The sequence below is a fragment of the Lissotriton helveticus genome, chromosome 7, assembly GCF_964261635.1.
Source record: "Lissotriton helveticus chromosome 7, aLisHel1.1, whole genome shotgun sequence".
Classification (NCBI taxonomy): domain Eukaryota; kingdom Metazoa; phylum Chordata; class Amphibia; order Caudata; family Salamandridae; genus Lissotriton; species Lissotriton helveticus.
The window spans coordinates 1,636,109,149-1,636,124,133 of NC_136068.1; the positions used below are offsets into that span (position 1 = coordinate 1,636,109,149).

At 45.2% G+C, this 14,985-nt stretch overlaps 1 protein-coding gene across 2 annotated transcripts in view; it reads left to right on the top strand.

Annotated features, from left to right (window-relative positions):
- The window catches only part of LOC144770626 (myeloperoxidase-like), a 329,709-nt gene extending 326,089 nt beyond the window's left edge, over positions 1–3,620 (top strand). For both annotated transcript variants that reach the window (XM_078655312.1, XM_078655313.1), the window contains exon 13: positions 1,623–3,620. In XM_078655312.1, the coding sequence (XP_078511438.1) occupies positions 1,623–1,824 (202 nt within the window). In that variant the 3' untranslated portion in view covers positions 1,825–3,620. The remainder of the gene's footprint in view (positions 1–1,622) is intronic.
- Positions 3,621–14,985: the final 11,365 nt, after the last annotated feature.

Here is a 14,985-nt window from a genome sequence, read left to right on the forward strand (position 1 = left end):
TATTCACCTGTTCAATCACAGTCCACTGCATGTCATTGGTGGTGTGATTGTGGTCAAGGAAATGCCTGCTCATTTTTATTGTGGCTTTTTTGCATCTTATGTTAGATCTGTGCTCGCAGATCCTATGCTTGACCTTTCTGCTTGTCATGCCTATGTAACGTAGACTGCAAGTACAAGTAATCATGTATATCACATTTTGAGAGTTACAGTTGGTGTGATCTCTCTGTGTCCATACTTTCCCAGGTTCGAGTGTTAGGGTCTTAGTATGTGTTGTAAGGTGGCAGACGCTGCAGTTTGAACAGGGGAAGTGACCTGTTACTTTTGGCATTCCCCACATGTCTGTCACAGATCTAGTTGTTGTTTGGGTCACTTGAGGTCGTGTATGGACCAAGGTATCTTTTAAGCTGCGTCCCTTCCTGAAGGAAAACAAGGGTTTTTCCCAAGTTTTTTTGGTGCTGGTTATAATTTTCCAGTTTTTGTTAATGGACTTTTTTATGGTATTTGAAAGGATACTGTATGTTGTGACACAGGTGAGCGGAATGGCACTGGGATTGTCAGTCTTATCCTCAAGAAGAGCTGCCCGTGGTTGATTGGTATTTTATTTGAAAATTGGAATATCACATGCACATGAACATTCTGTGAGAAAGTGTGTATCGCATTTGCTGCATTATTTTACAGAGAGCCGGGCCAATTATGGTCCTGAATGGAAAACAGTACAAACATGGTTTAGAAAAAGAATCTTTTTGTCTGTCTGCAGCTGTGGCCAGAAAGAACTCCACAAATATCCCTACACCCCTTCGTAGGTTCTTTTTAGCTGGACACTGAATGTGGAAAAGCCTCCACTATGGCCACGGCTCTGGGCAGAAGAAGCGGTTCCTGGTGCACTTTGATAGGCCTAAATCCTGCCAGTGGTGCTCCTTTGCTATGGAAGAGGAGCGTTGCCCCACTGCTTTTAAGCAGTGCAAATAAAGGAAACAGAAAATGATAATAACTTCAAGTTATTATCATTTTATGTTTCTGCACTCCTTTGTAGGCAGACGGCGGCTGCTCTGCTCTCGGAACAGGGCGGGGGAAGAGTGGCTTGCCCACTCTTAAGTGCGCATGACTGGTTGGCCGGCTCTCTGGGGCTGGCCAAGTCATGGGCATTTTTCCTGTTCTCCACGCAGGCTGTGTTACAGCCTGCGTGGAGAACCTGCCCAGGCCCAAATCCCTGGCTGATCATCGAACCATGTTGCTCAGACCAATCACAACACTGCATTGCAGGGTTGTGATTGGTCAGGGGAGCCTATCTGTGCAGCCCTTCGGGTCATGCAAAGGTCATAGACCAGGGATTCATGTAACAAAAACATGAGATGGGCATCTGGGATTTCTTACAATCTGGATGTCATCTAAAACAGTGGCCGTGGGCTTTTCGTGGGTTTAATCTTCCAATAGACAAATAAGAAAATCAGAATTTTGAAATAAGAATTTTCTTTTGTTTTTAAACTGGACACAAAATGGAAACATCATTTAACTAGAATTCTTAAATGTATTCTGAAGGTCATTTGACACAGTCATTGAGATGAATTATTTACTTTTTGAAAAGAGGGTTAATGGTTGCATTTTTTATTTATGTCCTCCAGATTTTGGTGGCAGAATCCTGGTGTATTCAACAACAGGCAACGCACTGCTTTGGGGCAGGTCTCTCTTCCTCAAATTATCTGTGCTAACACCGGGATCAAGCAAGTGCCAAAGGATGTTTTCAGGGCCAATGAGTTCCCCAAAGACTTCATAAAATGTGACAGAATAAGCCAATTGAACCTGTCAGCATGGAGAGAAGGCTAACATAAAAAGTTGGATATAGACATTGGTCTTTTCCAACCGGGAATGCTCTTTCTTCTCTTGTTTTACAATGACTTTGAAAAATGTTTTCTTTAAAGACGTAGGAGGATTCACAGTAAAATTGCAGGATCATTTTTTCCAAAATATTTTTTTCTTTCTTGTCATGACTGTTTAAGTATCACTCTTTACTATGAGCACTATGAAAGTGAACAACTGTAATGAATCCATGGTGTGTAAAGCTTGTTGTAGCAGTGTGGGCTTCATATTTCACTGACTGTTTCATTAGTATGTATTACATGCAACAGTATACATTGTCACAACTTAGGAAAAGTTATTATCCAGTTCTTGAAGCCACCATGCCTACAATCTATTCTTATTTTTTTGTTTTAAGTGAAGAATGGATACGTAAATGTAAACCTAAAGATGAAGAGGTATATAGCTACAAGGGATGCATGTAAGATAATGAAAATACATGTTTTTTTTGTTTGTTGTAAGACAGCTTTGTTTTGACACATTGAGTAGGGCTCTACAGTCAAAACTGAGTTCATTTAGACTTGTATAATACAAATTGTTTCCACATAGTGCTTAGTACCACGATTCTTTAGTATCTGTGATTATGTGTTATTGGAACTTTCTTAAGTCAGAGGTTTTTGGTGCTATGTCAAACAGTAGCCAGAACATAACAATAGACCTTGGTTGGGTCCATAGAGAACAGTCTGCTGCTGGATTTTACAACTCTGGTTTAGTTTTTGTCAATATAACAGCACTGGATATACCTGAAGGCTGATCGTAAGGCCCTGAAGGTGCCAACTAACCTTAACTGACAAGAAGGAATAGGAATGTTAGCACCTGGCCTTCTGGAATATTGTCATACATTAAAGGTTTTATTTCTTTGGACATGAAAACAATGGGGGAAAATGTGACCCCTATTCAAAAGGTGGTCTTGTTTTTTTCCAAAGTCAGTGGTACTAAATTCGTGAACCTAGGAAAGTAGAAGACAACTAACTCATTACCAGTCAGTCACACAAACGCACATCAGCACAAATTGCTTCATTTCTGAGCCTTCTAACTTTCTTTTTAGTTAAGGAAGAGCGTCAACCGGTACTAAGTTTCATGAGGGAGACAAGTGTTTAGTTCAAGTTTTCATGGCATTTTCATACAGTACTTGTGAAGTTCTTTGGTTGTCAAATGTTGAGAATAGATCATGAGGCAGCTAATTATGTCATAAATAATGGGTCTCTGAGGTAGGAGTGCAGATGAAATTTCATCACGCAACTAATAAAGTCAACTACATTTTCCAATTTCATTTTTTTTTACTTAGCCGTTGTCTGGTAGTAAATGTATAGTTTCTTCTTAACCATATAGAAAAATGAAAAAATAAACCTCTCTTTTTTTTGGCATTACACATTAAAAAAAAATTATGATTAAACTTTTTAAAACCATTTTCTAAGAAATAAGATAAATATTGCCCTATAAGATAGTAATATTAATAGAGACGTATAGTTTGCAATCAATTGGTTTTAAACTATGTGCAATTATCACTGTTTTTAAACTATTTGCAATTATTATAATTGTGTTTTAGTATTTTTAGTATTTTTGATTGTATTTAATTGAAATTAGTAAATAGTATTTGACTACATACAGTTAAGCTAAAAACAAGACTTTATATAATTAACAAGTTCAGATATGATTAACCATTATTGTCTACGTTCTGTAATCATGCCCAATTGTACCATTCTTAATTAATTTCATATTGCAATATTGTTTTAAGATATACAATAAAGATTTTCAAAGTGAAATAAGTGTTTTTAAAGACCACAAAACAACTCTGATAACTTTGGTAAATCTGGCAGAGTACAAGGTATCCCTTCCAAAGCGCGCATATCTGGTGATAAATTAAGGTACAATTTAAGAGCTTTAGCCCTGAAGGGCTTGCCTTGTAGTGTGCCCGGGCAAGTTATATGATTTTGATGCAGATTGAGTGTCTTACATTAAAGTACAACGCTCATAAAGAATTAACGACATTTTAAGGAAAATATGATATTTTAATCTGTCTCAAATAAGAAAGGTAAAGCATTACTTGTTTAGAGCCCTCTGTACGAATCTATTTGTCATTAGGGTCTTTTAGCTGTGCCTTCTCTTATTTCCTTGCTTAGTTCTATAAGATTTTAAGCTTTTCTTTAAGTCAACTTGAGATTTATTGGGCCTGTATCGTCTGTGAAAATTCTTCAACAAAAGCTGCTAATGAACTATTGAACCATTCTACCATTTTAATGCAGTTTCCCTCATATGGCAATTTTGCTTGTTCCCATGAAACAGTTCAAATACTTTTACTCAGGCACGGATAAGACTTTAAAATTAGGCTACCTCATGTGATAGCCTTAAGTATCTTTTTTTCTGGAGAGGTCGACTTCCAGCTAAAACATCTGTAGATAACTGTAAGACAATTCCACTGGCAGAGACGCAAATGGTGGACGGGCAGCTGTGATGGGTCAGATCGCAATATAGACAGAGAAAGCATCTGACTAAATCCTATTTGCATCTCTATGAGTTTTCAATGCAGAAGTTGCTTCCTATACTACACTTATAGGTATGCCACTTCCCCAGACAATCAGTCCCATCCCCTTGTGACACCTGTGCACCATCCGCTACTCATCTCCAAGCACTGGAACCATGGGTTCCTGAACTTAAATTGGGAGTAGGGGTGTGCTCTCTGATACTATTGTGTCTAGTTTTGCTTTCCTGGTGAAGTTCAGTGTTGTATCTCTCTTCATCAGCAGCTGGGATTACATGCAGTAGGAGCCACAGCTGAAGCCACATATGGCAGGCAGGAAATGGCTGTAATGGATTGTGCACATCCTCACACCATGGAGGCCTCCTGCCCATTGCAATGCTGCTGTCTCAAGAGAAGGGCTGTCTCTGCATCCTGTTTTGCACCAGTAACACCCTCACCTAGAGCCCCATCAGCAGGCAGGTGTCTCCTTGGAGCCCTCATACCTCTACCCCATGTAGAAGTCTGAAAGAAGAGGTCAGTCCCTCCACACACCCTACTAAGCACACCCATCATTAGAGAGAGAGGTCTCTGCAGAGAGGCCAGTCCCTCCAAACTCCCTACTACACACACCCATCATCTGAGAGAGAGGACTCAAAGGAAAAGGCAGTCCTTCCCCACACCTTACTATGCACACCTGTCATCTGAGAGATAGGTCTGAAGCACAAGTTATTTACCTTTGGTAACGATATATATGTAATCCCGCGCCAGAAACGCAGATCGATGCAAGACACTGACCATTGGCGCACAAAACTAGGGCCCTGAAAGGATGTCCTTAACTCTAGAAATCAGTTCAAAGAATGGGGAAGATGGGTGGGGCGTAAGGAATCTATAACTAACTAATGTTCCTTACAGATATATCATTACCGAAGGTAAGTAACTTGTGCATCTGAAAGAAACACGTTAGTTATGGATTCCTTACCTTAGAATAGATACTCCAGCAATACCAACCCCGGTGGTGGATATGTGAACCAAGATCACATCCTTCCCAAGGCAGTAGTGGCTGCTGTCGCCTTGGTGGAATGAGCGCGTAGCCCGACTGATGGCTCGTTTTTAGCTAAAGAGTAACAAACTTTAATCCCCAAGACAACCCACCTAGAAATGGTGTGTTTGTGTATGGCCCAACCCTTCTTTGCACTCATGTAACCAAGAAAAACTTGATCATCCGCCCGGAACTGCTTTGTGCGGTCAAGATAGAAGTAGAGCGCACGTTTTGGGTCCAGACGGTGGTGCCTCTCTTCTTCCTTTGAAGAATGCGGAGGCGGAAAGAAGGTGGACAAAGTAAGGGTCCACCCAATGTTAAAGGCAGTGACCACCTTAGGAAGACAGGCTGGACAGGTCCTGAGATCCACCTTGTCCGGATGAACCATCAAGAAAGGAGGTTTCAATGAAAGGGCCTGGAGCTTACTCACCTTCTAGCAGAAGTGATGGCTACCAGAAAAGCAGTCTTATGAGTTAAGAGACGTAAAGGACAGTTGTGAAGCGGCTCAAAGGGAGCACACATCAAATAAGTGAGCACAAGATGCAAATCCCGCTGAGGCATAATGAAAGAGATTGGAGGAAAAAGATGTGTTAAGCCTTTCAAAAAACGGTTTACCACCGGGGACTTGAAAAGAGAAGGCTGATCTGGCATCCGAAGGAAGGCAAATATGGCCAAAAGGTAGCCTTTGATAGTGCCCAGAGCAGAGCCCTGCTGGGCTAAAGAGAGAAGGATCAAAAGTAGAGGGGCAACAAGGGGATGCACTGCCTTTGCTGTGCACCATGCCACAAATGCATTCCACCTGCAGGCTTATACCGTCTTTGTGGAGGGAGGCCTGGATGCCAAGAGTATGTCACAGACTTCGGAAGGCAGGTCGAAAGACGTCAAATGCTGCCCCTCAATCTCCACGCAAGGAGGTGTAGACTGGACAGGTACGGGTGGAGGACCATCCCCTGCTGCTGGAAGTGTAATGATGTCAACTGGCGCCGATCCGGATCCAGGCCTGGATCCGAGGGGGGCCTGTGGCGCCGGGGCCAGAGCCGCCGGCAGCAAAGTTCTAGGCCCCCCCCCAACCGAGTCCGCGGGCCCCAAAAGTGCGCCAGCAGGGTCGGTCCGGCCAAAGATGGCATGCATCGCCTTGTGGAACGTATGAAGCTGGGCAGGGGTCGCTCCGTGTCCCGGAAGTGGAGGGAAGCTCGGAGTCGACCCGTCGGGTTCCGCACGATGAGGCGTGGGAGGGGCACCACCTGCGGGCCTCATCGGATCGGTCACCTGACAAGGAGAAGTTGAAGAGGGACGATGCTTCTTCGACTTCTTCTTATGCTTTGACTTACCCGACCCAAGTGCGAAGACTTTGATGACTGTCGGCCTTCAAGCAGCTTTTGGGACCGCTCTCTGCACAGCCTTCGGAGTCAACAACTAACAGTCGGAGCACCACTTGGGGTCGTGGTCGTGCTCCAGGCAAAGAGGTACACACGGTTAGGATCCGTAACTGATATTAGCCGATTAGCGGAACTGCAGGCCTTAAACCCGGGCATCCGTCATGCACCTGCTCAGAGTCGAAGACTCAAAACAAGAAGTTGTCAAAAGTCAAGACAGACCCTCGTACACGCCTTGGTCACCTCGAGACTAGATTATGCAAATCTGCTGTATCTGGGTAGTACAGTTAGTAACATCAATCGTCTCCAGGTGCTGCAGAATGCAGCGGCCAGGCTGGTGTTAAGGGTTCCGAGACGCACTTCCTCCAAAGCAGCCTAAAATCTCTCCACTGGCTACCAATCTCTCAAAGGATCAAATTTAAAGCCCTATGTGTGTGCCACCGGATTTTAGGAGGCAGGGCACCTATCCCTCTCAACGGTCTTATTACCCCTTATAGACCTGAACGAACGCTTAGATCTTCGGATACTGGCCTTGTCAAGGTTCCTAAAATACGCAGAGCCCGGATGGGTGGAAGATCGTTCCGTTTTCTTGCAGCCAAGCACTGGAACTCACTGCCGATTGAACTTCGTCTCGAACCCTCCGAGACTATGTTCCGCAGAGCCCTCAAAACATACCTGTTCCGCCTAGCACTACCCTAGTTCCACCCCCTCACTCTTCTCATTTTTAGCAACTCAGCGCAGGGACACGCCGGTGAGCGTAACTAGCGCTTTATAAAATTCCAAAATAAATAAATAAATAAATAGGAAGCTTACTAAAAGGCCCCTCAGTGCTTTTCCCACCTATTTTGGTGATTTTATTTGATGCTGAGAAATCTCCACCAAACAAAGAAGCACTGACTTCATAAAGTTAAGAGGAAGGACCCTTGTTTGGTGGAGATTTACCTCTTTGTGCTCTATAGAAAGATTCATGTTATCACAAAGTTCTGGATAAAGACGTACGAGGAACAATCACATTGCTAAAATGTACACAAGGGCACTGGTGACATCTCACAACTGTAGTGTAGAATACGTACTGGACATTTACCCAAAAAGATAACACTTAGTAATTAAACAGTAGAAAGTACTCTACTTGGGTAGATATTTTGTGCAAAACTGTGGACTCTTTTTGGATAAAGGGGTAGGTGCAGTTCTGCTGTAGCCCAGTCACTGATACAGCTACTGACACACCCACACAGACACCCATTGACACATTCAGGCACTCACACACCTGCTGACATACCCACTAAGATACTAATATGACCACTCCAAGACCCATTCAGACATTCGCACACCTACTCGCAGACCCACTCATAGACGTACTCAGACACTCACGCACCTATTAACAGATGTGCTCAGACACTCTCACACTCCCTCACAAACCTACTCAGGGACTCATGCACCCACTCACAGAACCACTCAGACACTCTCACAGCCACTCACAGACCCACTCAGACACTTATGCACCTACATACAGACCTCCTCATACTCTTACACCTCTCACAGACCAACTCAGAGACTCAAACACCGACTCACAGATCCACTGAGACACTCATGCACTCACTCACGGACTGACCCACACACTGATAGACAAACTCGCAAACCCATTCAGACCCTATCACATCCACTCACAAAGTCACTCAGACATCCACTGACTCACCTAGTGAGACATATATGCAGCAACTCCCAAACCCACTTAAACACTCACATATCCACTCACACTCCCATTGAGACACTCACTCAAACACACACTGATGCACTCACTCTGAAATATCACAGGTTACAGTTCGGAAATAAGAGATTCACTTAAAAAGACAGAGGTTACAGGGACGTTAAAGTTAGAAAATAATATAAAAAATCATTACAAAAATACAGAGGTCAGAGGGACAATATAGTTGGGAAATTGAATTAAAAAATCCTTAGAAATTCACTGAAAAAAGCAAAGGATACAGGGACATTAAATTTAGGCTCAGATTTCAGTCCTAAAAAACAGTTAAATTCATTAGCAATGGTTAACAGACCTAACTATAACTTATGCCCCCTCAATGCACTGCTTATGACCTTACATATTACATCACTTATGACATGGTCGGTGACTTTACTGATGATATTCTCAGCAGTGATGGTGGCAGCATACATACAGTGTCTGAAGGAGACAGAATGGTTAGCATCCTAAGGTTTTAGTGCCCAATGATATGGTTGGAGATGACATTGACACATGGTTTTCGGCCTATGAGGTACCCCGGAGGGTTCACAAAATCCAAAAGAGCACTGAGGAGAGGATTGTGGAAACGCATGCCTGCGGTGGGGTGGGACACACTTTTTACTTTATAGGTTGAGGACCAAACCAAGTACACCCCTATGAAAGCCATCTTGATCACTAAGTTTGGTCTGACCCCTGAAAAGTACTGCCAAAGTTTCAGGCACAGTCAGAAGCTCCCAAATCAGTCTGGGTAATTTTTGTAGATTGCATTACCTAGTCACTCAATAGTTGGGTGTAGTGCAGCAAAGTTAATGACTACAGTGGGATGTACAATCTAACCCTGAGAGAGCACATGCTCATTTCTCTTCTCCCAGAACTATGGCAGCATATGGTTGACCACAAGCTGACTGATTCCATGAGGCTTGCAGAGGAGAAAAACCTCTGGGCTAGCACCAGAGTGTCCAGAAAGGCTGCTGGTGGGAAAGGGGTCCCACCATCAAAAAGAAAGGGGGAGAAACACTTACAGGAGCAGAGGTGACCAGTCCCAGCCTGAGCCTAAAATTAAGGGTATCTATGACCAACAGACAGTGAGGTTTGTACCCCAATGCACAGAGTGCTACAAGTATGGGCACTCCAAGGGTGACTCCAAATATCCCAAAAGGGCACAGCCCGCCACCGGTGTGCAGAGACCTGGGTTGACAAGTGTAGTGCTCTGGGAGGAGGTAGATCTAGTTAGTTTTGGGGAGCAGACAGATGTGACCCTAGTTTCCCTGGGAGATAAGAAGATGGTGCCAAAAGCCCATATGCCTGCAATTTCTAAAAAAAACAGGCAGTGGGACACCAACAATGGGCAATGGGTGGAGGCTATGAGGGACACCGTAGCCAACTTGACTACTGTGAAGTGTCAGCTGGTGTCTTCAGAGCAGGTCCTCCCTAACAAATTCCAGCTAACCATAGTCACCGGCAATGGTGAGAGACATATTCCAGTGAATTTGGTTCCCTTTGAGTGTGGGGGGGTCTCAGGTTCTCTAAAAGTAGCTGTGAGCACTACCATGTCTGTAGATTGTATATTGGAGAACAACCAGGAGCATGCTCTCTGGATGGAGGTAGAGCTCAGGTCCCACTTGGAGGTGTTGTGATTGCCTGGATGGGTCAGTATGACTAAAAGGTGCATGGCTTCCCATGAAGGCAGTCAAGGGTGTCCGGTGCCTGGAACAATAGCCCAGGCAGCTGCCAGGTAGGAGAGGGGCAAGAAGCATGGGAAACAAGCCCCCGAAGTTCCACTGGTCAAGGTTGATGGGGCACATGACGAGGAAGCCTCTGAGCCAACCAGGGAGGACATTACTGCCCTAGGTGACCTGCCTGAACTTGCTGGTTGGCAATTTGAGGGTGATCCCACCAGAGAGGAATTCTGCAAATCACATAAATGGTGCCCCACTGGCAAACTGAGGCCCAAACAGCAAGTGACACCTCTGGAGATCACCTAATCTATTAGGAGAATGACCTTCTATATAGCGAGCTTAAGGTTGCTGGATCTGGGCAGTCCATGTGCTGGTGGCTCCCCAGTGTTACAGGACCTTCCTACTAGGTTTGGCTCATGACATACCCCTGATAGGAGATCTGGGGCAAGACATGACCTTCGCCAGGCTTGTTGCCCACTTCCATTGGCCCCAGATAAAAACAGACTTAGATACATTCTGCAGGTTCTGTCCCACCGGCCAGGTCAGTAGGAAGCCAGGGAAAAAGCTCAAGGCTTCCTTAACCCCATTACCTGTTATTGGCACTCCCTTTGAGAGGGCAGGAGTCAACATTATTTGACCCTTGTACCCTAAGACAGCTTTAGGCAGTAGGTTCAACCTGGTTCTGGTAGACCATGCCAGTCACTACCCAGAGGCCATCCCTATGAGGATGGTGGTCACACCTGCGGTGTCCAGGGCCCTGATGGGGATTTTTACCCCTGCAAGGTTTCCCAACGAGGGAGGGTGTGACAGAGGCACTATCTTTATGTCAGTGTACATGAAGTCCATGTGGGTTGAATGCAGAGTAACTTACAAGTTCTCAACCCTATCACTCCCCAAGCCAATGGTCTTGTGGAGAGGTTCAACAAGACCCTGAAGCGCATGATAATGAGCCTACCTGAGCCGATGCGGTGTAAGTGGAACGTCCTCCTAACATGCTTTCTCTTTCCCTGCAGGGAGTTGTCACAGAAAGGGGTTGGGTTTAGCTTCTCTGAACTGTGGCCATCCTGTTAGGGGAACTCTTAGCCTTATGAGAGTGGGGTGGAAGCAGGCTCCCAGGAAACCCCCTCAGTGTATGGTCTGCTAAAAACTGGCATTCCGAAACCAGATGCACTACTTATGGAAGAAGGTGAAAATGTAATCTTGAGGCCAAATCAGAAGTTATGAAGCTCTGGTGCGACTAGTTGCCCACTTTGGTAGAGTTGCAACCTGGCCAGAAGGTGTGAGTTATGGACCTCAGAACTCTCCCGGATTGCTGGACAGCCCCATGTGAAGGAGGAGAAGGAGGAATGCACCTACTTGATGGGTCTCAAAACTGCTACAAACCCCCTACGTTTTCTCCACATGAACTGCCTCAAACCACACTTTTCAGAGTCTGAAATGAGCATGCTGCTGATGGCAGATGAGGAAGTGGAAGGGGAGATTGAGCCTCTTCCTGACCTCCTGTCTGCCCAGGAACAGAATGGGACAGTGGTGTTGTGTAGTTCCTACAAATCTAAATAGGATCTGCGCATTTAGACAACATAAACTATGGGATTGGTGTCCAGACTGGTTCCAGACTCCCACAAAGGATATGTTAGCCATTATACCAGCTAGATCACAGTGCCATCATAAGCCCCCTAACCTTACCAAGGAGTGAATAGTTTCTGGCAACTATCAAACATGACAACCCTTGATCCTTCAGGGATCGTAGAAACAGTACAGTACTTTTTACTCAGTCAAACGTGCTCACTTAGTCTCAGAGAAATACAGAGAATAAATGATGGGAACGTTTTCAATAAGCATTTATTGAACTCGCGTCATGCTAGTATAAAACAGGTTTGCTGCAACAACCATTAAACAGAAATGTGGAATTTTAGTTCGTGTACTAAACATTATCTACGCCATCTTGCAGACTCACGTATGAGTATACACGACAGCCATTTTAGGTACCATGGTCTCCCTGTTCACGATCGCCCGTCAGCACACTTCCCTGAACCTTGCAAGCCTTCCCCGCGCACCCTGGCTGCCCCCGCACTCACACGCGCAAGTCATGAACCCTCCCCTCCCATGACTCTGTCTCAGGGAATCACACCCCGCGCCTGACCAACACCTCCTTTCCGTCCATGAATACCCCTCCTTTGATGACCCCTTCCTCTGAGCCCGACTGCCTGTACGAACCGCTGGTCATCCTTTAGCCCGAGGATACAGTTTATTGCCCATTACTGTATTCACTCGCCTTTCCTGAAAGGAGCCACTATTGATCACGACCTCCCCATCCCCTGAGATTCGATCAGGCGCACACATTCCAAAGGAATCGGCAGAACACTCAGCTGCGTGATAGCCCCTTCCAATCATATGAGGGGAAAGGGCCTCTACTGTTGTCATGTGTTTTAAATGGGCCGGAACTGGGGGGGTGCCGGTGATGTCGTTCTCATACTTCACAATGTCCCTGTTGTAATAAAGGACGTTCACATGTCTTGAACCAGTGTATAAAAGACCAGGTCTCAGAGAGGTTGAGAGAGTACCTCGAGACGATACCTTGTTGTCTGATCTGATGTGTTCCACTCCGACGGAATAAACTTGTTTCCTGTCTTCCTGTCTCCAGCGCCTGCCTCTTTATTGAATAACTTCGTATGGTATTAGAGGCGTTTTACGCCGGGCAAATTTAACTTAGGAAACATCTACTGAAATCGCCTGACCATTTGAATTGATCTTTATCAATTGGCGTCCCAAACGCGGGGCCCATCAGCGACACGTGGATCCAGTGGGAGAGGTCCCGACGACAGAGTGAACAACTGCAACGATCGGAAGAGCTCCTGTCCGATAGACCCTTGTCTGACAGCCGATCATCTGAACTTCACTGATTCCGAGCAGACCTCTCCCGAGTGATCTACGGTCCTGGCTGGGAACCACCAGGAGTGCCGCGATAGCAACAAGAGAATAGAGGACAATCGGGCGCTGGAAGCGGAAGACGAGAAACTGTCCATGCGGTCCGGGTAAGGTCGTGACACACGACAAATTGCGAAATTGATTGATTGATTGTTTGAAAATACTAGTATTACTTTTTGACTGTTTCTGAGAAATTCTCTATTTGCAAACAAGCACAGAATCGCCATACTCTGTTTAATCTTTGCAGATAGTGAAGGGTAGGCAACGCAAGCCTTTAACAGGTCGTGCCTACTTTTCTCCTCATTGATTGATTGATTGAATCGAGCATTGAATTGTTCGAAGTTGGTTCTCTTAAGGATCTTCTCTGTCTGCAAACGGGGAAGAATAGGAATATTCTCTCTCCCTTTGCCGATAGTGAAGGGTAGGTAACGCAAACCTTTAACACGTCGTACCTATGTCGTTCCTCATTGATTGATTGTTTGCCCGAACATTGACTGTTTTGGGAATTGGTTCTTCTCGGAGGTATTCTCTATTTGCAAATAGCATAGAATAGAATATTCTGTCCGGTCTTTGCAAGTAGTGAAAAGATAGGTAGTGCAGGCTTTTGCCCCCCATTGTAATCCGTCATGCCTATCTTCTCCCCATTGGTTCATAGTTGGGTCAACCCGGACCGCTTATTAGAGATGAACCATCCAGCTCCACTGGAAGGCACCCCTAATAAGGACATGTTTACTAAGCAAGGACTAGTCGCTATAGCTTATAGTAAGTTATGGCATAAATATACAAAAAAGGATCCTAAAAATCAATGGCCACTGATAGGTTCATTTGATAAAAATAAAATAAAAACACTAGAAGCAGCTGTAAAAATAAACAAGGCAACGCCCACTATGCTTGATAGTATTGGCATGTGGCGCAAAGAAGCAGAACATCGCAGGAAAAGAGAGGAAGCGAAAATAGTGAAAGAGTTACGAAAAAACGCCCATCTGGCCGCAAAAGAACTAGATGAAGAAATAAGAAGAAGAGAGGAAGTTAGACAAACGCAAGAATCAGGACTGGCAGGCCAATGCCCTGTCAGGACCACCTCTGCGCTCTACCCGGAGATACCCTCCAAACAGCGGGCAAATGACGAGTTACTGCTCGGACCTCCAATTATCTACATGCCTCCTCCTTATGCTCCCAGCCAGCCTCTAGCACAACACTCACCAGCTCAAAGTGCAGGTATGGGTGACCCTAGCGCTAGTGCCCCGGCTCTTACGGCCTTCGCACCAGCCGCATTGGTAACAACAGCAGATGAACATGAGACTAGCAGGCACCTAACAGCCAGACCAAATAGGTTGAGCAAAGATGAGCGGGATGGAATCGACAAGATAGCAAAAACATTGGTAGAACGGAAGGAGAGCGAAGAATATACGATGAATATGCACAATTCACATGCCGGTAGTCATAGACGGCATTTCATTTTACGGTTCAGCTACCACACCCTGAACGCATATGATGATAGGTACCAGAATAAGGGTCCAACAAAATTGACGGCTCTATATAGAAGGGTCGATGTTGGAGATGGAACTGAGAGCGATGTGACGGACCTCTTCATGCAAACGCTTGAGGTCTTCCGCCACCTCGCGGAACAGAAACCAGAGGTCAAGATCACAGTCCCTGAGACGATTGAGCCCTCATTAGAAGCAGCCAACACGATGATGCCTATCAGAGAAGCCGCCCCCTATTGGGTTCCCCCAAGAGGTCAGGGAACAAACGATGATATCAACCACGCAGATGCAAAAGGGAGGGTTGTGTACAACTGGGTTTACCAACCATGGGATCGGCAAGATATTTTAACTTTTAGGCAAACCCTGCCCGATTTACGAAAAAACCCTACAGCATTTTATACAGAACTAGGCACAGCCTTG